Here is a 27112-nt window from a genome sequence, read left to right as displayed (position 1 = left end):
TAATGCACCTTCAGTCAAGATATTCTACTTATTACCTTTAAAGAATAAACTTGAAATCAGTTTATATTTTTACTTGTTGGAATGGATTCATAGTCATCTTTATCTCTCTGTCCACGGCCACAAATAACCAGAATTCTATAAAATAGAAAATATAATCTTTATATCATTTGTACTTTCAGAAAGCAGTCATTGAATTGAAATTTTAACATGAAGAAAAGACTTTATGTATTCCTATGCTTATAGGCAAGCTCACCGCAGCTTGTTTTTGCTAATTTTGTACAAGTCAAATAAAAGACTTTCATAGAGATGAATAATGTCATTTATTAAAATGACGGTATAAATGTGAACAATCTAACAAACAAGACGGGGATCAGATTCACAAGCTTTGATTAGCAGTTACGTAAAATATGATAATGTCTGATCCCCCAAAACTGACTTGAAAAAAGTATCTGTAAGACAAGACAATCAAAACATCATTTGAAAAAGTTAGCAAAAAGATGGCACATCAAAACAAAATAGGCGTACATAAAAATAGTTTAAACAAATCGAGTCAGAACGAATCAAATATATGATTTTACATGACATATTAATACCCATTTTAAGGGGTAGGAATGCAGGGGTGGAGGAGGGTCTTCAAAATAAACGTGCCTGATGTTAGCGTGGTCAGCATCCGGGTTATCACAATACAACTGAATGACTCGCTGAGCTGACCACGTGACCTTACACCTTCTATTACATGTAATCCATCAACCAAGGCGTTGATCTAAGAATTTTCACAATTTACTAAAATCAATCCTCCCGGAAACCTCCAACTAAGTTATCGCATTCAATACATAAATACAATTATTATTCTAAAAATTGTTTTTTTTTTCTGGAAAAGTTAAACAAATAGTTAAGAAAACATTGTCATTATTTTATTTTCTTTACATTAATCACTACAGTTAACCTGGAGGGTTATATCTCATAAAGAATGTGATTAAAAGTTACAAAATATGCCACTACAATTTTCTCAAACTTTATAATCAGTTGAAAATGTTGTTAAAGAACATAATTTTACTCACAGCAGTAGAATGAATGCTAGGGACATGAATCCAGCTAGGACCAGAAAGGCCATCCCTCGATTATAGTAAACTGTTGCAGAATATATAGCTGTCCCAAGTACAGAGCCAAACAGGTTACATATGTTCTCTATAATAGCTATACTTCCAAAGAGTGTACCTACAACCAGAAAAATAAATTACATACAAAGTCGCTGTAACAGAGTTCATAAAATACATGTACAACACTGGTTATTGAATATTTCTTTTTCATGGAAATAACCTTTTGTGGTCTCATAGTTCAATATTACCTTGTTTGTTTACAGGTGTCATCTTTGACATCACCGCCCTGATCATTGGAATGGAGCACATGCCAACAGCACCAACTGCAGCAGCTAGAAAGGAAATTATAACTAATATAATGTTGTAACAGTGTTCACATCACTATTCATTAAAAAAAAGAAATGCAGACAAAGTCTTACCTATGTAAAGGTATTTCTCAGATGGGGCCAATCCAAATAAGATGTAATAAGCTACACAGGAAATGCTGCCAATGAATGCAGTAATTTCATCTCTTAAACATTGCTGCATCAGTTTTATTCCAACTAAAACAATGACTTCAGACAATACTGCTTTCAAAGTTTCAAACAGGCTTAGTTTGATTGGATTGAAACAAAATGGTGAATCGATCAGATAAAGTAGCTCAAAAGAAGCACCCAGCCTTGCAAACATGATGAAAGCAAATGCAGAAAGACCCACTATGTATTTCCATCTTTTAGAATCCTTGAACGATTCGTTCTCTTTGATGTAAAATTGGACAATCTCTTTTAAGTTGGTAATGCAGTGAAAATGTACTGTTGAGCGCCGACTAGGAGGTAGGGATTCTGGCATGAAACATATACCAATAACCGATAGGAAACATATACCGCACGATAATGCCATGGCATAAGTGTAGCCTAAAGCTACGATTGCATAGCCAGGTATGAAGTTACCAACGGAGTTACCCACTCCGAACACAAAGCTTATAGCAGCAAAGAGAAAGGATCTAAACTGGCCTGTTGATATATCAGACATAATGGAAAAAGCGATGGCTAAGATGACCACCCAACTACCAGTACAGCCCTCGATAAATGTAAAAGGCACAAACAGATAAATATTCCAATCAAATGCAATAGCTAGGGTCATCAGTAAATGTTTTATACAAACACCCCCGCCACCTATCAAAAGGAAAATCTTACGGCCCACAGAATCACTTAGAGGAGAGAATACAATTGATGCAAATATTAAAGGAATTCCTTGAGCTAGGTTAATGTACACAGTCCATTCCGAGACCACTCTCTGCACCTCTTGCTCGTTTCTATAACTCGCAGAACTAGTATTGGTATCGCATTGAGATTTATCTGTTATATTTAAATGAGTTTGATTGGGAAACAGAGATTCACGGAATTTGCCATGCCCATATTGAATTGATATGAAATATCCCATTATGTACGCAAGGAAGAAGAAGAATTCAACAACACAGAGAGGTAAAAACTTCCGGAGGTACCCCTCCTCTGTCTCCTGTTTCCGAGGTTCCATTCCGACAAATTTCTCCAGATCAACAACAAAATAACTGTCAATTTAACATTTTAACAATGCAACACACTCGTACATAAACAGTTTCTTGAGTGACCATCCATTCAACTGGATGACACTCCATCGTCAGCGTATGTTAAAATTCAGAACATACAATTTATTCCGGGAAACTCTACTGTCTGTTCGAGGGAAGTCATTAAATTTTTTGTACAGTTATCCATTAGAATTTCATTGATTTTCCTGTTCTGTACCAGGTTTGAACCGACGGTCACTTCAAATCATAGGAAGCTTTGAATCCTATTGGAGAGAGATCCAATCCCCATATATCACTACAATACAGAAGAACTGGAAGTATACATGTACATTGTAATAGCATCAAAGAGATTTTCTAAAAACTTACATGGGATATCAAATTCAATAATCCTTTTCATTTTAAAACACGCTTTTCTATAGCCTTTTCAATAAGCACAGCTGTTGCTACATTAAACTTCAAATGACATTTCATCATAATACCTGAAATAGCAGTATTTACTATTTTGGTACAGTTTGTATTGCATTACCATAAAACTTTATTTATTTCCTTAGTTAAGGCTGGGGTTTTATTGTTAGAAAATTACAATAGAGGAACTCTTCATTTTTATACCATGCATAGGCGTTGGAACCGAGGGGGCGGGGGGGGGGGGGGCTAGAGGGACTTGGTCCCCACTTTTTTTGAAAAGATAGAAATAATATAGGCTTTGAACAACATTGGGGCATAGGTTTCGTATGTGTTTAGTCCCCCCACCTCTTTTTCAACAGACATATTGCAGCATAGTAAGTGGCGGTACGTGTATTGGTAGTGTTTGTAAAAAATTGGTACTGAAAGAAGTTTGAACATAACACCACCACCACCCTGTCAATTGTTTTCTCTGTCAATTAACCCCACCCACGCACTCACCCGCCAATGCCATATATAACTTACATTGACTTTGGTGCAAATGCAAAGTTTTGGGAATTATTTCTCGGCTGAATAGATCTTCATGTTTCCCGAACATTCATGAAATGAATTGTTTATTATACTTAAACAAGCAAAGACTTTTAAATACTGCTTTTAACATGTTCATCTTCAATTTTATGTAAAGTTACTGAACCACTGGACACATTACACTCCGATAAAACAATCATCAATTTTGTGATGTGACCTTGAAAAAAAATCAACCCTCGAAGGATAGGGTGGGGGTGAGAGGTATGATCGAACTTCTTTCGAATTCAGTACCGGCCAATATTTTACAAACACTACCAGTAAAACTTATCCTTCTTTGACTGTACTGCAATTAACGTGTTTGTTGAAAGGGGAGGGGCAGAACATATGATTTTGATATCAGAAAATAAACGAGATTTTTTAATATAAAAAGTTAGAATTTCTGATATCAAAAGATCTCATTTTGTGATATCAAAAATTCAGTTGGATATGGGGCGCCGTTTTAATATTTTCTAAATATCATTTTGTGATATCAGAAATTCGATTTTTTGATATCAAAAATCATTTTTTGATATCAAAAAATTGAATTTCTGATATCAGATAATAAAGAAGATTATTTTATATTAAAAAAATCGAATTTCTGCTTTCAGAAAATTATTTTTTGATATCAAGAATTCTAATTTTTTATATCAGAAAATGATTTTCTGATATTAAAAGATCTATTTTTTGATATCAAAAAATATTTGTTGATATCAAGAATTGTAATAATTGATATCAGAAAATACCTCAAAAATATTAAAACTGTGCCTCATAGTTGGATTTTTTTTATACAACAAAATTAATTTTTTGATATCAGAAATTAAACAACACTCGTATATAGTATTTGTGGAAAGGCAAACTAATGTATTGTATATATTTATAAAATGAGAGCTACAAATTTTGGTTTTAAGATGTATAAATAAAAACAACTTACTTAAGCCATAAAATATTCACTAGTTACCCTATATTTTTGGACTTTCATAGGAACTGAAACTCATTTATTAATTCGATTTTCTGTATATTTGTTCATATTTCTAAATTTATCTATGCCTAAAATGCTAAAAGAAAAAAACCCTATTACAATTAAAGACTTAGGCTAGACTGAAACAACTATCAAGTGACAACACTAATCACTTATCAGCAGCGGAATCAGCAATGCTGCATTCAGGATGACACGGGAATAAGGGAGCATTCATAAAAGTAAATTCTATATCTATTTCACTCATAGTTTCTGATATCAAAAAATCGATTTTTTGATATCAAAAATTCGAACGCATTTTTTTTTATTATCGGAAAATCATTTTCTGATATCAAATCGATTTTTTGATATCATAAAATGATTTTCTGGTACCAAAAAATAAAATTCTTGATATCAAGAATTATTTTATGATATTAAGAATTCGAATTAAATCAATTTTTTGATATCAGAAGATGATTTTCTGATATCAAAAATTTATATTCTTGATATCAAGAATTATTTTTTGATATGAAGAAACGAATTATTGATATCAAGAATTCTTTTTTTATATCAAAAATAACTCAAAAATATAGAAATGGCACCTCATAGCAATCAGGATATCTTCCCCCATTTGCTCACTAAACAAGTCTTCTGCCATCATATGGAAGTCAACAAAAAATTGCCACTGTCTGAAAAGAAAGTTACCAATGACACTGTTGCCAGTTTTCGTGTTCTGTTGCCCACCTGTATTCGATCTATGCGATGCTCCAAATCTAATACAGGACGGACGGTTGGTTGGTATGCTATTAGATCTGTTTCGAACTGTCTGAGTAGAAATCCGTCTATATACGGTATTACCCCTTGCTCTCTGAAATTCAGTATCGTCTATTGAGCTTTACAACACTTTGAGAGCAACATTGTCCAAATAGCGGTCGTTACGGTTAGCCGTGTGTCTTGGACGTACGTACCTTTGACAATATCCTGTCTGTAAATAAGGGCCTCTTTCAACAATCTGTCGTAATTCCCATGGTACCAATTGCGCCCCGTTTTAAGCAGACCAATTTTTTGTATTCATATGAAGTGAATTTATTCAAAACATTCTACATGAGAAAATGCTTGCCGTGGCCTTCAACACATCATTTAGACATATCGAAGATGTATAATCAATTAACAATAGTTATTTAAATTCCATGCATATGTCGACTCGATATATCCCATTGAGCTTGAAATATTTACATTTGATAATATCTTTCTTAGGTGAACCTATTGAAGAGAAAATGTGTTCAGTTCTGTGTGAATGTTATTTTGGGTCAGAGGTCATAGCGCGACCGAATCACAGAACGAGGTTTTCAACTTTGATATTTTTTTTTATTCTACATATTTCTTTCACGATATATACAGCAACTTGTTTTCAACTTTTGGAATATATTTCTAAGTTAATAACGGTGAAAAAGATAAAATGATAAACAATATGAATATTCTTCAATCACGAGATGTACAATAAATCTTCTTTTGGTGTGAATAAAGTTTTGAATACTATATATAATTAGCAAAAAACTGCACTTCCCTTTTTAACCCGAAATTCCTTTGCAGTTATGTAAACTAAAACAGCCGATACCACCGCATTTGACTTCAAATATTGTAAGAACTTATGAAATAGTTAGATTACTTTCAGCAGCGATCATTGTTCTTTCACTGTCTATTATTTCCTGAACTGGACTGCTAAACATGAATGTAAACATTCAAATGTTAGAGCGAGGTAAACTTTGACCAAACAACTTCTATGTCATTGCGCGTCACAACATAGCAAATTAAAATTTTCAAGACAACTTTTGCTCATTACATGTACTCGGACGCAAGCAAACGGACACAAATGCCAATTGGTGGAATGTTTACATAGACTACAATATATCATACGGTGTTCTATTTTGGAGATCTTCTCATCCTGAAATTGTTTTAGCGAGTGTCAAACTTACCATGTTTTTATCGAATCTCGCTCAAACTAATTCGTAAAAGAGACCTAACTGTGAGAAAAAGACAAAGTTGACAATCAAAGGAAAATAGGCGGTCGTTTTATAAAATTTGATGGCATAAATTTGTCGATCAAGTGTTTTAACAGATTTGTGGGATCGATGAAGGTTCAAGAGATATTAAGAGATATTAAGTTACACATTCGTGTGCCTTTTACATATTTTCACTGTATCAGAATGAAATTAAAGTCTTATTTCCTTACCATGGGTTTTATCTTATTTAACAACCATAAATATCAGTTTTAGGATTGGTTGATAAGGATATCCTTTCCCAGAATGAGCATGTTGAACAACACAACTCCTATGACTTGGGAGCGTAGTTTATCCAATGTGGATAAAGTATGGTGACTTTCTTTTTTATCTTAAGTTTTAATCCAAAGTAAACCATAATTTAGAGATTTCATAATCATATTAATAAGATATTCACCTATATTTCTTATTGTAACTTGGACTTTTATAATACATTGCTTAACGAAGGACACATCTCTTCGATAGCTCACTCTCGATGGACAACAGCTATAACAAATATGGCTGTTAATTAATCTCTCTTCTTAAACCTAAATAACCAAAACAGTAAATGATTGAATTTTTATAAAAAGAATTATCGCATTGATGCACTCTATAAAACATACTATACCAGTACTACGTTGGCATTTCAAAGTAGACGACAATCGAAATGTCTGTATCCACTTGAACATTTGAAAAATCTGATCAAGGAGATCAAAGAGAACAGAAATGGATACGTGGAACAACATGAAATATTGTACCTGATTTGTTATAAATAATAAAAACTCATGTAAAGTCTAGATTCGTTTTCTCAAACGTTATGTTACATTGAATGATTTTACATGTAGTTTTACGACCACGTCGTATAACCTTTTATTCAATAGTTATTAGCAGAACTATTTTTGTATTTATATGAAGCAGACTTTGTCCATAAACGTATGCGTAAAAAGAAGAAAACACTTGCTGTGGCTTTAACTCAACTTTTAGATATATCGACGACGTATTGTCAATTAACAATGGAAAATTGCTTTCTTATCGCGATATGATATATCCCGGTGAGCTTGAGATAAAAGATATCACATATTTTGACACATATGTTTTATATTTCGATACTGTATACAGGGAAATTTTCGACCCCGTTTTATTTTCGTCCCTTTCGCCCTACTCTCAATTTGTCGAATTAAAAACGGGGCGAATTGAAACAATTCAGTACAATTTCTTAAACAAAACTATGACTGGGTGAATTTAAAACGGGGTAAAATTGTTTGCAAGCGTGAAAGGGCGAAAATAACACGGGGAGAAAATAACCCTGTATACAATAATTTACTTGAAAAAGACGTTAATGGTAAGGGAGCAGTCAAGCTTAAGCTCTATGATAAACGTGATGACTTTAACTTTACAATCGTCAACTTCCCTTTCTAAATATGCAGCAATATACCTTCATCACACGCATACGGAATTTATATATTTTAGTTGAATCGATACACAAGAGCATGCTCAACGTATGAATAATATATAAAACGAGGTAAATTATTGACATACAAGTTATTGAAAAGAATATCAGCAGTCTCGTTTAAGTCATAATTTTGTAAGTTCTATGGTCGATACAGTTACCTTGACAGCAAATACAATTTATCATTGAGTCAAATGCTGACGACTGGCGTTTTTCATACTTAATAATTGTACGTTCATTATTCATATACTGAATTGCGACGAATTTTTCCGTTTTTCTCGATCATGACAAAAAACAGAGGGCTGGTGTGACCGGTTGGCAGGGGATGCGTACCTCTCCATGGCACCTGATCCCACCTCTGATGTTTTGGAGGTCCCTGTTTGCTCTGATCCGATTTTGTATTGTTTTATAGACTTTTGTTCCCTTAATAATATTCGTTATTTCCACATGTCTCCTTCTTCCTGATTGATCATATTTGTTATCAGAAAATTGAAAGAATTTCGCATATTACAAGTTTTGTTAAGAATGCAAGCACTCAAAAAAACAGATAAGCTTTTCTAAAGATGAATTATAAATAGAACCTCATCTTGAAATCAAATTTTTAAAATGCGCACATTTCAAAAATCGAAAAAAGCACATAAACATGTATTTCGAAATTGTACATGTTAAATGCTTGCATAACACCACGTTCTACCTAAAATGATGGAGAGGACCTTAGTTTGACCTTCATTATTTGCATCTCATCAAAATTTACTGTGATGGATGCCTAATTAATCTCATATTTATGTGACTGAAGAGGAAAAGGCCAAGTGAAAAGTGCTGTAAATCGGGGTATTTACACTTTCATTGAACTTTAGACAAATCTGACATAAGAGCTACATAGTAGCTGTCACAGCCCCACGTTGCAACTGTAAAATACCAATCCTATGGAATACAAATAAAGCAGCAGTGAATTTGGTTTGAAATGAAGGTTATTTATTTTATCTACACAAATAAAAGAAACATGGGCAGTAAAATTCTCTTAATGAAATACATGTTCTATGGTCGATACAATGACCAATAAAATGTGCAGATTTGCAGAAATTTCTGCTTAATATCCTTACATCACAATTGCAGGAAATCGTCCCTCATAAATCTGGCTCCTTTATGAGTTTTTGATCAGTCTTTTATTGTATGTTGAAAAAATTATATTGCTTAATTCAAATATGCTAAAAATATGAAATATATATATAGCAGAAAGTTTTGACGTAAGAGGTTCTGCCTGAACCTCGAGCCCTCTAAAAAGCTGGCGTGTGACATACCTTAATGGGCTAAAAAAAAAAAAAAAGGATAATAATCGTGATAAGTATGCTTATAAATAGACGTAATTTTATTCATGCTTCGTAAATACACGTTTAATTCCTATTTATTCATAAATTGTAAGGACATGTATAATGCTTAATTACATTTGATTGTCATCTCCACATCTTTTGTGCTTCATTTTCTGACGTATTTTATAAACTTCATAGTCTCTTTCTGTCAGTGTGTAGAATATTTCCTGGGAACAAGAATAGTTTTTTCTACGAAATTATTCCAAGAGCTGTTACCTCATATGAATATTAACGGAAACCTCTTGAAGTACACAGAGCCCCTGAGGTAAACATTCAAACCGTAGTTTGCTGAATCTTTGACTGGAATGATTTTTTGCAGATTATCACTTTTCTTGTGTTTTTAAGGAACGAAGCTCATTTTAACCAATCTTATACCATTTATTACGGTTTTTTATAACTGCGACGCGATTGATAAAAATGGGTAAAATGCAAATTATGCTATATCGTATAACATAATTTAAAATAAGTTTTATTCCTTATAATCTAATTTCAGTGTATTCAAAGACATTTTTTCTCACAAAATGACTTCAAGTTTAGTGTGTTTTAAAAGTATTGTTAAGCGGAGTAATACGTTTTGATTCACTAATTGTGACGTAAATTATGTTATATACGGTATAAACTAAATCAATTATTCAATGAAATGACGAGTTACAACTTAAAATTAAATTATAGAAAAATAACTTTTTACATTTAAAAAAAAACCCAATATTTTTTAAAACTTGAATATCAGAGCTGATTCGAGTTATTTCAGTGCAGTTCGCTTATCTCATCATTACTCTTTCCCTTATCTTCTATTTTGTGTTGAATAGAAGAAGGAGGAAGTTATTTTGTTCTTTCTAGCACGGCGAAAAATATCAGAAAAATGGTTTCAGTCGGACAACAACGGTGCAGGGCCATCTTAAAGGACAATCTGCTGGTCATTTTAATGATCATTGCGGTGGTCATCGGAACTGGCATGGGACTAGGCCTCAGAAATGAAATCTCGACAAAAGACAAGAAGGCGATATTTTATTTACAATTTCCCGGAGATCTGCTGCTAAACATGTTGAAAATGTTGATTTTGCCTCTGATCGTGTCCAGTTTGGTAAGCTCCATGTCTGGCCTTAAAGCTCAGGCCACTGGACGAATGGGACTCAGAACTGTGGTTTACTATATGCTCACTACATTCGGTGCGGTCATTCTTGGAATCATTCTTGTGTCGACTATCCGACCTGGTCACAAAAGGGACACTGACATCGAGAGAAGTGGGACACCGAAATCTGCCGAGGGAGTGTCGGCGTTGTTAGACCTAATCAGGTACGACATATCAAAAAAGTGTTCTACCCTTACATTTGTCTTTCTATATTTTTATTATTCATAAAAAAGTCCAACAAAAGAAATGTTTATTGCCTCTGTCTAGCAATTCCATTGTCACATTTTATGTTTTAAGTAACGAAAACGAGCGAAATTTATTTACGCCATTCCATTTCCACTTGCATTTGCACTAAGATACGTATGCGCCAATTTTTTTTCTCTTTCAACACTATAAGAATAGATGATGGCAGTCTTCTTTTCCAACATGTGATATTATGAATAGTACTACCTGAAAATGACATCTTTTTAACGACAGCATAATTTATCAATTACCAATTTATTATTTTTTATTTGCGAACGTTCAAAATATTTTGATAAATTAACAGTGCATAAACTTTAAGTTAGGATCTTTTGAATTTCTCATACATTTTTGTATCTAGTTTCTTTAATTGTGGTAGCCTTGTTTTATTTGGTGCGCTAGGACGTTTTGGAGACCTGAAGTAATTTCTGCACTTCATTACATGAGTACTGTTTGTTATTTATATACATTTCATCTGAAACGTTTTTAGAGTTTCTTACCATTACATCCATAAAATAATAACAGGCACTAGACATCAGACATTGAAGAATATAACTGCTTCGAACGCAATATATATATATATAGGATACACCTACAAACTTGAGATATCTTTTGATGCACTGAATATGAGTAAAACCATAGATAACAAAAACTAACCAATTGATTATTTTTTAATGAATCTAAAAGTGTTTCGCGTCCCTCTAATTTTTCATATATGGAGACGCTACCACTTACCGGATACTCCAACTTTTATCTTATAGTCAACACATTGAGCAAGGAGAGATTTTTTGGTACAAGCACCAATTGTGATACGGGTTCTCGATTAATACGGTCTCATTCGAAGGACCGGTCTTCACCACTCGATTACCTTGGCCATTTCCATCAGATAAAGGGTACCAAAATCTGCCGAGTTGTGTCCAATGCGGTCTCTACTTCTCACAGCTGGATTCGAACCAGCAACGTAAGGATGAAAGTTTTGAAAACAATAGTTGGGTCGAAGAAAATATCGCTGATATTTATTTAACTGTGTTTGTGTTTTCATTGAAAGATATAAATTTAAAAATTCTCAAAAAACAATTAACCAGAAAACTGAAACTTATGTGGAAGCATCATGAAGATTCGAAATTGATAAAATCATGATCCTTGGGGTAGGACTAATAGAATCATTCATTACTACTCGTGTGGGATAGTGAAATTCCACCGAGGGGATTCACTGTCTAGGACGAGGCTTTGTCGAGTCCTAGACCGTGAATCTTGGCCCCTCGGTGGAATTTCACTATTCCCACACGAGTATGTAATGAATAATTATTTTTCTCGCATTATTTCCAAAATAACGGCCTGTCGATGACGTCGCCATGATAGGGCTTAAAAATATAAAAATAAAAATTCTTTTAATTTTCCATCTAATTAAAAAACTAAATGCACCATCAGATAATAATACCTGAAAATGGTTTACGCGTAGTGTAAACTAATAAAATGAATTTCAGTCCATGTAAATTAATTAGATAGATAAAAACTAGGAATAAAAAAACTTATCTATCCGATACCTTAAGGTATGTCACTCGTCAGCTTTTAGAAAAGTTCACGCAGAACCTCTTACTTAAAAAGCATTTATTAAAATTCAATTTTTATAAAATATTTATATTCAACAATGTAATTTTTTTTAACATTCATCGAAAAAACTGCTTAAAACTCTACAAAGAAGCAAGATTTATGAGGGACTGTTTCTTGTGGTAGAAGGATATTGAGCAGAAATTTCTGCAAATCTGCACATTTATTAAATTTGATGTCTTGAAACTTTAGCCTCACATACTTTTACTCGGAGAATATTTTCCGTTATGATATTGCAGGAATATTTAATATAGGTCTTAATTTATAATTTTAGAACAAGTTTTACACCTTCCGTCAACAAACTTTGCCAAGAAATGAAGATATATTAAAGAAGTCAAGATAAAATTTACACCATTTTTTGCCTGAAAATCACATATTTTGACCAATATTTCAAAATTAACATCACTGACCCCAACTTTTTCCTTCATTATTTTAAACTACTCGATACCTGTGACTGATCAGCACTTAACTCCTAAAAAGCTTGATATAAGAAAATATTTTATTGCCTATTTAGTTTTTTAATACCCCAAATATGTTATTTTTAGTGCAAAAAGGTCACACAATAATAAACGCGCATTAATTTGCAAGATTTGTTCAATGATAAATATTATTCAAACTATTTTATGTAAAATAAGATTAAATTTATCAACGTAGTGACCTCTGATAAAATAAAATTAGAGATAAAGTAATAAATCAAAGAGTTAAAATTTAAATGCAAAAAGGTCAACTTCATTGTACCAAAGATCAGTAAGATGCACACTGACCCCACATTTTCTCTGCGATTTTGAGTCACTCTATATGAGTACTTATCCAAAATATACTTCCCCAAAAAGCCTTGATTTAACAAATTTGACGAGTGATTTACCTTAAACTTTCATTCAAGAAGAACCCTCCGCGATCTAAAAATAGTGCCATTTAAAAAGTGAAAATACGACAATATTTTGAAAAAAAAGTTTATCTTTATAAATTAAATGACAACCTTTTAAGTATATATAATATTTTTTAACATTATTACATATTCTTTGTATAAAAACGGAAAGTTTACGTTATCGTTCATGGCGTAGTAATACACAGTGTGAGACAGAAAAATCTCACACTGCTGTCTCACACCGGACAAGTCAATCTTACACTGGTGATTATGCGAGAAAAGACTATGTATGATAGAGTATCCAATTTTTACATTAAAATAGGGAAAAAAATCTTCTTTTCAAGAATAAATGGAACAAAAAAGCAGAAATATATGTGAAAACATCATCGGGTAGAATAAATCTGCATATCATGACAAATAGGGGCAGGGTGTCGACATAATAGGTATAAGATAGGTGTAAACAAGCTGAAGAACAATAGAGCCAATTGAAGTTATTTATTGAGCGTTGTGGCCTATATATCGGCGTCCTGTTTGAAGGAAGGTTTTTGACTGATAAAACTCCAAGATACAGAAAAATGTCTGTATTACTCATGAACCTACAAAGAAAAAAAACCCGATAAATTTCCTGCAAAACAGTCAATATATCAGCAAACCCTCTAACTCCGTCACTACCCTAACTCTGTCACGCTGTTAGTAAACGAATACGAATGTGACGTCATTTTTTGCATGCTGAAAATCTACAATTAAATACAAAGCTACTATAATGGTCAAGTTCAAAAATGCGCTAAAAAAAAATAATCTTATTTCTTAGATATCATGATTAAAGTAAAATCAGCAAGCACCTTTTCCCCTGTGTGCCATTCCATCAAAATCTCGACAGGTGCTCAACATGCTCATTAAAAATTATTTTTATGAAGGTCTATTATTTAAGGAATCAAGCTTATTTCAACTTTTGTTATACGATATAATGAAGCTTATTTATTTCAACTTTTCTAATACAAAATAACATAACTTGTGGCAGTTTACGTTTTATAAACCCCGAAACGGTTTATAAAAAAAGCGTAAACTGTCTCAAGTTATGTTATTTTGTATTACTAAAGTTGAAATAAAGAAGCTTCATTCCTTATAATTTAATTTCATTGTAGACAATAAGACATGTTTTCCTCAAGAAAATGGCTTCAAATTTAGCATATTTTAAAAGTAACTGCATGCAGAGTAATACGATTTTGACGTTAACTCACTGTGACCTAGGCAAGTAATATTATACAAAATGGATAAAGTCTTTTACCCAATCAAATGGCGTGTTACAACTGAAATTAAATTATATAAGTTTAACATGACATGATATGTTTGATAGGTCTTGAAATATATTGTTTTGTATACAAATGCCAGAATGCGCTACGCGTTGAAATTAACGTTAGAGCGACATTTTTTAGTATAAAATACTTTAAATTAACGCTATTTATTTATATTGCTGAAGCCTTTCTAAAAATACGATTTTATACTATTTGAAATCTTTAAAACAGTTCTTTTATGTTTAAAATTAAAAAAAAAGGTATGAAAAATTTAACTGGAGGAAACATTTCTTTAATACATTGGCATATTGTGGAAGACCGTGGTCACGGAGTGAGTGTACATTGGACGAAATGACGTTGGCGGGATACGCGTTCTATTTAGTGGTGTTATATAAGCCCTGTTACTGCAATTTGTTTTAATATCACTAAAAACAATGTTCTTGTTTATTACTATGTGTAGCAAACAAGAAGCAAATCCAAACATCATTTGAAGAGAAACCCGGGGCGTTTTCCACTTATAGTGACGGAGTTTGGGTACTCAGGATAATACATATACATCAGGCTTAGAGCGAATTATGTTGTAAAGTAATGCATTACATTGCCATTACTTCAACAATTTGGGCATTAAATTACCATTACCATTTCACTATATTTTCTTAAATTAATGCTTTACATTACCGTTACATTAGTAAAGTAATGCATTACCTTTACCATTACTTTGGGGGGGGGGTTTAAGCATAGAAATTTATACAAAACTTTGCGTTTTTTTTTTTCATAAGTATGTATCCACCCCCTTCAAAACAAAACTTGATAGATAATAATTCAAATTTGATTTTAAGTTTTTGTATATATTACATTGTCAATATCTTACATTCACAGATAATTCAAACTTTTAAATTATGTTATACAACACTTGTACAATATCCCCTTTTTGTTTAACTACTGATGTCATGAAGCAATTTAACTTTTGGGGCACTGTAACCCCTATCTGCCTAAAATATATAATAATAAAGCATATAGGCTATTTTGATTAGCACCTTATGAAAAAAAATAAATGGTGTCAGATCAACTTTTTGAAATAGTAGACATAGCATTTTGATCTGCTAATCATATAACGTCACTGTGTGTCTTCTATTTTCTTTGGTACAATTAATGAAATTTCCATGGTCAGTAAAAGTTTGACCAGCTTAATTAATGTTTTATAAACACAGTCAGGAGAAAGTTTTAATATATATTAGACACAAAAACAATGCATTGTTTAATTGTTACATAACCCAGATATTGTGTTTTGATGACACTCTAGCTATTCAAACACTGGCAATTATCAGTTGACACTGTACATTAATTAGTGTATCTCAAAAATTATTTTTTTTTACCAATCGTTTAAAACTATTTTATATGATTTTGACATGTTTATTCATTAATTAAAACTAAATGTAAGATAAGTTACAGACTTTAGAACATAATGCGACCAGGTATATGCACATTTAACCAGAAATTTTGTTTACATTGGGTTAACTTTTTACACAATTTTATCATTTGCAAAAAAATAAATACTGAATAAAAAATATAACCTAAAAAAATTTCCATAATAGCTATTTTATTTTGATAGTGGCATACAAAATAATGCTTTGTAATGCTATGTAAGGCCAGCATTAATTTGAATAATGCATTAACCATAACCATTACATGTAATGCAAATTTTTTGGCGACATAGCGTTTTTTCATTTGTATGAATTATACGCCTGATGTAATGACGAATTGCAATATATTTCGTTTTTCATCACGTGTTATTTAAGGAGGCTGGGGGTCAACAAATTAACCATCAGATATAATTATACATGTATTTTTAAGATTTTCATTTTTTAGACATCACCAACCTTTCACTTTCATTGATGCACAGAAAAAGGGAGATAACCCGTAAACCTAGTGACTAAGTACCGACACTGTATGGATGGATAAATAAATTCCGGCTTATCTCATTTATTAGTTTTTTCATAAAAAGGAGGTGAATGATGACATATAATAAAAGGATAGAGCTTTGATAAAGACGCATATTGTGAGATGAACTCAGATATGCGGTAATATTTTCAGCTGTCAACTACATGTACATGTATCATCTGACAAAGAAAATTTTCATACATTCTAGTTTTAAATTTGATCAATTTTGTATATCTTTATAGGGCGAATTTCTTCTGAAAAGGATCAAAATAGTCTTTAGAAAAAGGTCACAACCACCTAGCCCACTTAATTTACCCAAGGTTATTTCACCTTGCGATCAATATCCTCCTTCGATAAGAAATTGGTCGATTGCACACAAATTTATACATTAAATAAACATTTGTTTAGGTGGGTTATCTTTTTTGTCCGAAATTATCGATAAAAAGAAATGATTATTCGTAGACATTTCAAGTGACACATTTTTAAAAAACGTACTTGCATGTGTGACAGTTTTCAGGGAATACGTTTTTTTTAAGAAATTTTACTTGAAAGGTCTATGAATGGAATGTACAGGGATAACGAACAGTATTCACGCTCAAACTTAAGTCCAATAAACAATAGATACTATAAGGAATGTGTTAATATTGTATATTTAATATATTTCTTTTGCTTTATGGTAAAGTAGAAGTTGCAAGTAAGCGATAAGTACCATTAATAATTTGCATATAGGAGGCATAGAAATAAAACTTTTCCTTTGGAAAAATATCTCTTCGATCAATATTTGTTAAATATGAGATGTACAATGGCGTTGCATAATTTTGAAAGTCTCTTTTACTATCAGACGGTGCATAGTTTAAGAGGGATTGCGGATAACATACATGTATACCCCTCCTCCTTTAAAAAAGAAATGTTTTGTTTAAAGTGCTTTAGAGTTTGGTTTGCTCATTATTCTCTGAAAATATTGTAATAGAAAATTTAAAATACATCTAGATTAATATTACTGAAATCATTTATATAAAAATGAATAAATTAATTCAAATTCATTCTAGAACTTTCAGAACTTGTTCAAACTTTACTTGATATTGAACAATTTTATATCAAATTAAGAACCCCTAACAGGTAATGCTAACACTACTTAGTTTTGGTGAAGACCTTGACACTAACGATTCACCAAAGTGATATATAGTACAATATACTTGTAGTTTGTCACTAACATTAAATTAGTATTTTGTATAACACGAATGAACTCTATAAATATGTTCATCTTTTCTGATATCTATATTACAAATTAAACTGGGTTTTAGAAAATACCGGGTACAATTTCAATTGACTTCCAACACCAGAAATGGTACACTGTTGTAATTATACTATTTTATTGACATTTTGATTTTATGATAACTATGACTCTAAAATGATCACTGTGACAAAGTTATCATGACTACACATTAAATATCCGCACAACTAAATAGTGGTATTTTCGAAAATTTAATCAGATATATAGTTTAAAATTTGATTATTATAGTTATCTATTATTCACTTTAGAATTTTTTGTCCGGTATATTGATCTTGAAAATTTGTGCAATAAACTTTGTCATTGTTCGATAGAAGTGTATTACTTATTTGGTTGTCTAAATACTCTCAGAAACCAGATTTATACCTTTAATTGATCATTAAAAAAGAATACAAGTAATCTAGAAACTATACTGTGAAACTATAGAAACCCAGTGCCTCGACATTGTTAAAATAAAACAAAGATACATTGTAAAGGATTTGTTTTTCAGGAATTGCTTTCCGTCAAACTTGATCCAAGCATGTTTTCAAAAGGTAAGTCTGTAATAAGTAATAAAGTAATAAATTCCTAAATTCCTGATTTCAAAAGTACGTTAAAGCAGAAAATAGTTTTTATAACTTAAAATAACACTTAAGTTTATAAGTAGTGGTTTATACACTGGATATAAACCTTCACTATTCTATCAACTTTTATGGTCTGAAAATGCAACTGAATGACGGAGTTTCGTCATTCAGTCACCACTCAGTAAACGTTCAGTCACCTTTCAATTATCTGAATGGTGTAGATCCAACTTGTGAAAATCATTATTATTGCTTTGTTTCTTGATCATGTTTGATATTTCCTTTGATTTTTTTAAATGTAATATATTGGTTGTTTTTTAATTTCTCCAGCAAGAGACGGTAACTGAATATGAGAAAATTAACGTCAAACAGTATACCATAGGACTGAACGCCACATATAATAGCAGTACAGACAGTGATACCAACAATTCATCTCTCATAAACCAGACAATTCACACCCAAAAGACCATTAGTAAGTTTTTATAGGTTTACATGTACGTATATGGAATGAAACCTACAGATTTGGGGTGAAATTTATACGCGTTTGATTTCTGTGACGTCATCATTTACTCGTTCATAACCTCTAATCAATTACGTGCAAAAATTAAGCGCTTTATATTTTATAGATGGTGACGTTATTTCTATGAAGGTGCACTATGCCGAAGGAATGAACGTTCTTGGCCTCGTGGTGTTCTCGCTATTTCTCGGTGGAGTTTTAACAAATCTCGGTGAAAAGGGGAAACCTCTTGTAGATGTTTTTGATTGTCTACATCTGGCGACTATGAAACTGATAACCCTAGTCATATGGTTTGTAAACGTAAATTACACATTGAAACAAGTATAAAATCCAACATATCAACTACTAAGAATATAAATTATGATTTTTAATTTATCTAATTACTGAATACATGGAAATTTTCGCCCCCGTTTTATTTTCGCCCCTTTCGCCCTTGTAACTAGAAGGCGAATTTAAAACGGGGCAAATTCAAAGAACATAAATTCTTAAAACAAATCTGTGATCTGGCGAATTTAAAAGGGGGAAAATTGATAACATGTGTAAAAAGGGCGAAAATTACACAGGGCGAAAATAACCCTGTATACAGTATTCTTCCAGGCATTGATAAATTAGGTGTTTAGTCAATGCGTTTGTTATGTTATTTTTTTTTATATACGTACAATCTTTAAAATTGGCCTGAAAAGATTCCTATAAAGCAAGCGAAACTTACAATTCATAAGCAAGCTTAATTTTTATCACTTACAGTATTCATGCAATTGCTCAAAATATCTTGTTCTCTGCGTATAACGATTTCAGTCTTTTAACAGGTACTCACCGTTTGGAATAATTTTCCTTATCGCTGCAAAACTTGTTGGAATGGAGAAGCCGATGGAGATGTTTACTCAGCTTGGCTACTACATGTTGACTGTATTGGTCGGACTGGCAATCCATGCATTTATAGTTCTGCCACTGATTTACTTTTTATTTACGAGGAAGAATCCCTATAAGTTTCTGTATGGAATGCTTCAGCCAATGCTTACAGCCTGGGGCACAGCATCAAGGTACATGTGCACTTAAAAGGTTTTTAAGATAAATACGAAAATACAATTACTTATAATGGACTTAAATGGTTTTGATATACAATATGCCAAATTATACAGTCTTCTTTATGACTTGCCTTCCGATTCTACTTTTCGGTATGCGCGGTATGTTCTTTTTTCTTCTCGTCATATTTGTTGTTCTTTGTGTATCTTTAAGGTGGTTCCACTTTTTTCTTTTGCTATATTTATTAATATGATCCAAAACGTCCTCAGGACCTTAATACAAATATGAAGACTTTTGTCTGCAATTGCTGTGGAGGCAATAGTCTCTTTTTAAAAGCAATCTTTTTAAATAAACTCATTATTTTATAATATAAAATTTTGAAAAGGTTTAGAGAAAATTTGTAAATAATTCTTTGCACATTTAGTTATTTGTCTAATATTCATTTTTGTAAAAATGTATAAATATTCATACTTATGAATATGATTGCTGAATCTTTTACATTTGCATGAAAAATTCATGCAGATTCAGCTAAGTGCAGGGATATATTAGACAATGTCTTTCTGCCAGTATAATTCAAATCACATTATTTTAGAACTGGCAAAATAAAGCTCAATATTTCCATTTCTATTTGTTTTCTCTGCAATAACTCTTTGAAAGTTGTTGGAGTTTATTTCTTGATAATTCTGCCGGAATGTAAATTAGTCAGGAGCTAAGGAGGCCTAAAATGCATGCAAATCTCGTGCGCATCTGTCTCTATGTCTGACGCTAAAGAGGCAAAATGTGCATGTAAATCTCATGCGGCTGTCTAGGTGTTTCACGTCACTGGGCGCGGACTATTGAAATTGGCATGGAAGTCCTCGTGTAATTTAAGTCTATGTCTACATTTTTAAAGTCTAAATCTACCATTTTATTTCGCAATGAAATGAAAATATAAGGAATCACTGTCTAGTTAGGCGAGTATGCCAGGGACATCAACAATAGTGGGAAACATGGGATAATTTTAGCATAACGGGCTTCGCCCGTTATGAAAATTATCCCATGTTTCCCACTATTGTTGATGCCCTGGCATACTCTCCTAACTAGACAATGATTCCTTAAATAAATATACTTCCAAACTTAAATAACTTAAATAAATTAAGACCTTTATCACTTTTATTAGCAGACTCATTCATATATAGCTTAGCCCAAAATTAACTACAGTATGCCCATTTTTATGATTTTCTGTCTGTATAGCTCTGCCACGTTACCCGTGACAATGGATTGCCTTCAGAAAAGAAACCACGTGGACCCCCGTGTGACTATGTTTGTCACTCCAATTGGCGCCACCATCAACATGGACGGAACAGCGCTGTATGAGGCTGTGGCGGCCATCTTTATTGCACAATACTTAGGAGTGTCTTTAGATATAGGACGGATAATAATTATAAGGTAGTGCATGTATACTTAGGACGGATAATAATCATAGGGTGGTATCTTTAGGAGTGTCTTTAGATATAGGACGGATAATAATCATCAGGTAGTATATGTATACTTAGGACGGATAATAATCATAGGGTAGTATACTTAATACATGTACAGTAGTTAAGAGAGGCTTGAAAATAGGACGGGTTGCAATAACAAGGTACATTTAGCACGATAAAGGCTTAGGAGAGTATTTAGACATAGGACGAATTGTAATAGAATCTAACAAGATAGTATTCTCAATACTTAGTAACAGTCTATATTCATACAGTGTAGAACAATATGTAATAATAGGTAATCATTAGGTTAACGATACTTGAAAAAAGAATATATCTGGAATGTAAAATACTTTCCTTTTAAGGGTATTTCCATTTCAAAACAGTATACCATAACTTGTAAAATAAAATGAAACTTCTTCATTTAGCGTAAATCTTTTCAATAGTCTGACGGCCACAGCGGCAGCTATTGGGGCTGCAGGAGTTCCGTCAGCGGGGCTCGTTACCATGGCGATAGTTTTGTCTGCGGTCGGACTTCCTGTGGAGGAAGTGAGACTAGTTCTTGCACTTGACTGGTTTTTGTAAGTCCACATTTTAATGATTTTGTATATATGTTTGCTTAATAAAATATTGTCATTATCTCCCCCGACTCTTATGATGATTCCAGTGATAAAATCAAGAATGTCTCGAAAATTTTGTACAGGATTTCATTTAAATGCCATACAATCAATCATCATAGCTTTTACTCTAATGATTGGTCATGTTATTATAAATATTGTTTACATCGTACCGGCATATTATCACTTCCATCATATTTAACAGTTTTATAATATATGGTATACAGTGTATCATGAGGTTGTCTCAGACAGAAAATATATTTATTTTGAAAAAGAAAAAATAGAATTATGATATATGTTTTTGGTGATTAAATAAAAATACAACAATTTCTATCAATCACACGAACTTTTTGCATTGATACTTGCATGTACTTAATACCTAATATTTCAGAGATCGTTTTCGGACTGCAGTGAACGTACTGGGAGACTCCTTTGGCGCGGGCATCGTCGATCATCTATCGCGTCAGGACTTAGACGAAATGGACAAGAAAAGTTTGAAAGACGAAAGTCAGAAAGGAGATCACGCTAATGGTGTTATTAATAATCTGCAAACCCCTGATAAAAACATAAACACAAAAATATAGATTCATTTGATGTAAGAATGAAATAACTACTTGAAAATTCAGAATAAAATGATTGATTTGAACATATTTTATTGTACTAAATATAAACAATGGGATTGGGCACAAGTTCTAAAAACTTAAATCGCCCTCTCCCTACATGAGATATTATAACAGGATGAATTAGAAGTGTTCAACAGTTTGTATAAAATGGATTACTAGTAAATTAAATAAACTCTCATTGTAGACATATATATACTGCTACATTATTGTTTATACAAACAATAATAATAAAAATGAGTACAATCAATTAAATCTACCAGAATGCTGAATATAAGAATGTACAATAGAAAATAGATATTTATTTTCAGCAATATTGAGTTATGTATCCCCCCCTCGAGTAAGTCTGAATGTCAACAATATGGACTTTATTAAATCTCAAGAACTTATCGAAAAACTCTTTCCTGGCCTTTGTAGTTAGGGCACGAGAAAAAATAATGATGTTTATCTTTTACCTTACTGCAGGAGCATAGTGGACTAGATATTATATTACATCTATAAAGATCAGCGTTTAGCACGCAGTTGTGCCGAAGCCGTGTGTGCAGTATGGTGGTGCGTTTTTTACCAAAGTTAAAATAAGGCGGAGCTTCTGTTATTTTTTGTTTAATTTTACTTTTGAAAGTAGACAAAGAGCTCGAAAGTCTGGTATTTAGAGGTAAGGAATTCCACTCATTTATTACAGTTGGTACAAATGATGATTTGTAAATTTGCAATTTACACACAGGTATAATATAATTTTGTGATCGAGTTTCTTGTTGTATATGCAGAAGCATTACATCGCATATCTGGTATAGTCTCAGATAGGTAATCTGGTACTACATCATTGTGAAATTCAATTTTTGGATCTTACGTCTGTCGCTTCATTGATTGAAATTAAGACTTTTGTTTTGTTATTCCAGAAACTTTGAACAATCGAAAAAAAAAGACCTGAAATAGATTCTTTAGAGATGTGTACAAATGCGCTTGGCATATCGTGTCATATTTTGCTTTTAACGTGTAGTTTGTGTAGATCTATAGTAAGTGCAGAGTCGTATATCGTAGTATATTATGAGAGATATCGAAATTTATCCGATGTTTAGACTTAACTTTTAAAGTGGAACGAAAAAAATTATCCTTAACACCCCCGTCGGATCTTCAAAGAAAAACTATGTTGGACTCCCCTTCGGAAACACTGAGTTAATTGAAAAAAATGGTAAAAAAAAGAAAAGATTTGTTTATGTATCTAAGACCAAGATTTTTTTTCGACTGTCAGCCTTCACTCGAAAAAAAAAAGAATTTTCATATGATTGGATGCTACTCATGAAAGCAATAATACTATAATAAGTGATTTTATTTTTTGTTTTGGCAAATTAACAATTTCTTCTTAATTCTATGTTTACTTAAAATAATAAAAGGTTTTCGTCGAAGAAACATCTTTTATACATAACCTAAGTTTTAAAAAAAATGCAACTCAAAAATATTGAACTTTTTAAAAAAAAATATTTCATTTTTTAATTTAATACTCGATATATACTACTGTATAATTTCGTTAACGTTTATAATTTTAAAGCAACAGTCGAGTGTACTCTTAGTACATAATAATTACCTTACTCTGCATAAAGACCACCAGACCACGCTAATTAAGGTAATTAACTCAATGAGGAGTTATAATATTACTCAGAAAGGTGTACTAATGCTTTGTGCTCAAGCTGACACTTTTTTAACAGCTGAAGAACAATAATTCCGTGTCATTTTGAGATCTTTAATCTGTCAGTGTGGAGTATGGCGGTGATACTGTCCTGCAAGCGATACATGGATCTAGAAAATCTGAATAAAGCCGAGTGCTACTTCGAGAAATCAAACGACCAGATTGTCTCCCTTGAGCTGCAGTTACTCCAGCTTCAAAAGAGGTATAGTTTTTTTTTTTAAATTTATTTTTATTTTAATTTATCTATATTTTCATGTAGGTGTTAATTGATTTGAACATATTTTATTGTATATACTTTACTATTGGGATTGGGCAAAAGTTCTAAAAACTTATTACGCCCTCTCCCTACATATATACATTACACCAAACATATTTACACACATGGGTTTCAGCTTAAAATGAAATAACACAGAAAAACATAATATATAATAATCAGAGTAAAACACATTCAATAAAATACATTCCATATGTAATAAACATGCTGTATAAGATTTACAATTATTAGAAATAATTATTGTATCAAACAAATCAATTAGACTATCGCCCGTTATTCACTTGTTTGCACACATCGTTGCAGTTATGTTATGAGACAATAATCTTTCAAAAAATAATGATTCATCGCTTAAGGTGCATTATTACTCTGATAAGAGAGATAACTCTTAATGACATAAATGTCTATTATTCCTTTATAGATTTGTCAAGTTGAAGTGTCTTTTTTGTCTAATTTTGCCCTGCAACCCATGCTATCAATATTTGTATTCTATAAAGAACATAATATTTCTTTTGGAAAATCTTGGAAAGAACTCATAAGAGTTAAGAAACATTTTATATGAGTTAGCAGAGGGTTTATGAACAATGTGTATAACAAAATGTAAGCATGTGACTTACATGCCGTATACATTATAAATACATGAATATGTAACTTGTGAGACGTCGTAAAAATATTTCTTGGAAATACATGTTTATGTCTGATATTATTTATTATTGATATCAAAATTATGAATTAGGTACTTCCTTGCACGAGAGGCGGGACAGAAGTGTTTCAGATATTCTTTGAGACTGCGCATGGCTGTGACGGAAGCAATGAGAGACATCTATTACAAGTTCTCCAAGGTCAAGGGGAGAGAAATCGTGCGGCTCCGCCAGGAACTATTTGGGGAGGACATAGAATTTCTTGTGTCGGACTCTGAAGACGAGGAGGATTTCACCCTAACAAGATGACTCAGGTATTTATAATCATTATTTATTGCACGTGTACTGGGTTGTTTTGAATTTCCAAATATTAATAGAATTTTTGTCGTACATAACGATTTCATTATGCTTTCATTTAATTACACATATAATTCCACATGTATCGCACGTTACAAAATATACACCGTTTTTGAAAAAGTACATTTTTGCAATCAACAGTAACTGAGAAAAATATCCCAACGAATTCGAACTTTATATCAAAATTAATGTATATTTAATGAGAACTATGCTATATATGAATTTTCAATGAAGAAAATCTTTAACTTTAAATGTTTTTTTTTTTTCGCTACAGATGACCTCAATGAAATAATCAACCAGCACCCAAATCCAAAAGCTGTGGTCATAAATGAGGTTGAATACATCAAATACAACCAAGTATTGAGCGTAAAGAATGAAAAAGACGACCTTCACATTTTCTTCAAGCCTGCATGTAAAGGTCTGATCGAAAGTTCATACTAACCACACACGTATGTCTTGTATATGACGGACTCTGACAACAATACACGGGTACATGCAAAAATGTATGGATTGTAGTAGAAGCAAACGATTATTACTTCCATTAGAATTTTATCTTTTGTGTACTTTGGTTGTATGTAACGTTATGCACTCTGAAATAGTTCATATAATCTCAAAATAAATGATGAAAAAATCCCCAAGTCTCAATTTTATTATTTACTGAAATTTTTGATCACTTTCAACAATGAACAGGGAAAACAGAGGCAATTTGAACTTGTAACATTCACTGCTTTAGATGGTGTTTCCGTAGACAATATCACATGCATGTAGTTTGACTTAAGTTTTCGCTACTTTGTTTAAGTTAATGGAGTGGATGTTCGGGATATGTGCAGAGCTTGAGAGGCTTATAGATGAATTTGCAAGGGAGTATGTAATCGTTTCTTGAAATAAAATGATTGAAAAATAATTGTTCTGCTGTTTAAAAAATAAGTTTTTTTGTGAAGAAAAAATTAGATAGATTGCTATGGCCTTTTCCGTATTTCTGGTAAAATATTGCTCTAATTTAAAAGAAAAAAAAAGAAAATGTGTTAGTATAATAAGAATTGTATTTAAACGCATATTTATGTTATTTATGTTTGTAAATATTCTCTAATTTTTTTCAACAGATTTTTTTCTTAACAATACATAAAAAATTATTTTAAAAATTATATAAAACAACATAACAACCACTTAGTCATATAGACGATTTAATTTTCAAATTGATTTATAAACCTCTTCGCATAAAAATTGACATTTTGTCCAAAAATGATCACCAAAATTTTTTTTAAACAATTTTTTTTATAATTTATAGAAGGAGCCCAAAACATTAATCGATTAGTTCAAATTTCAAAAATTATTTAACTCTGAATACACGCTGCTTTAATGAGTACTTTGTCTTATTTAACGTTTCTGCCATATGTACAAATGTATAAGTTTTGCGAATCACAACTGTAGAAAGGTGTTTCCTCCCTTTGACTTTCTTATTCGCAAAGAGCTTAATTTTGATAACACATGTAAACAATAATTAAATAATTTATACAAATGAGAAAAACATAAATGTATGTTTTAATTAAATAAA

General features: G+C 32.0%; 3 protein-coding genes across 3 annotated transcripts; 2 read left to right on the top strand and 1 right to left on the bottom strand.

Annotated features, from left to right (window-relative positions):
* Nucleotides 1-35: 35 nt before the first annotated feature.
* LOC134248624 (proton-coupled folate transporter-like) lies at nt 36-2860 on the bottom strand. The gene is made up of 4 exons (XM_062731035.1): nt 1520-2860; nt 1349-1432; nt 1062-1218; nt 36-135 (listed from the first exon to the last, which is right to left on the bottom strand). Exons 1-4 carry the CDS (start codon nt 2613-2615, stop codon nt 57-59), a joined length of 1416 nt encoding a protein of 471 aa, XP_062587019.1. The 5' UTR covers nt 2616-2860; the 3' UTR covers nt 36-56.
* Nucleotides 2861-10239: 7379 nt separating this feature from the next.
* LOC134248623 (excitatory amino acid transporter 3-like) lies at nt 10240-22580 on the top strand. The gene is made up of 8 exons (XM_062731034.1): nt 10240-10725; nt 18298-18340; nt 18698-18839; nt 18994-19174; nt 19691-19924; nt 21141-21335; nt 21811-21945; nt 22373-22580. The coding sequence occupies exons 1-8, from the start codon at nt 10292-10294 to the stop codon at nt 22563-22565; spliced, it is 1557 nt and encodes a 518-aa protein (XP_062587018.1). The 5' UTR covers nt 10240-10291; the 3' UTR covers nt 22566-22580.
* Nucleotides 22581-24357: 1777 nt separating this feature from the next.
* Nucleotides 24358-25509, top strand: LOC134248627 (uncharacterized). Its single transcript, XM_062731037.1, has 2 exons — nt 24358-24490; nt 25296-25509. The coding sequence occupies exons 1-2, from the start codon at nt 24363-24365 to the stop codon at nt 25507-25509; spliced, it is 342 nt and encodes a 113-aa protein (XP_062587021.1). The 5' UTR covers nt 24358-24362.
* Nucleotides 25510-27112: the final 1603 nt, after the last annotated feature.

This window comes from Saccostrea cucullata, unplaced genomic scaffold, assembly GCF_032062105.1.
Source record: "Saccostrea cucullata isolate Sc308-1 unplaced genomic scaffold, CSIRO_AGI_Scuc_v1 ctg2683, whole genome shotgun sequence".
NCBI lineage: Eukaryota > Metazoa > Mollusca > Bivalvia > Ostreida > Ostreidae > Saccostrea > Saccostrea cuccullata.
This window is presented reverse-complemented; position numbering and strand designations above follow the sequence as displayed.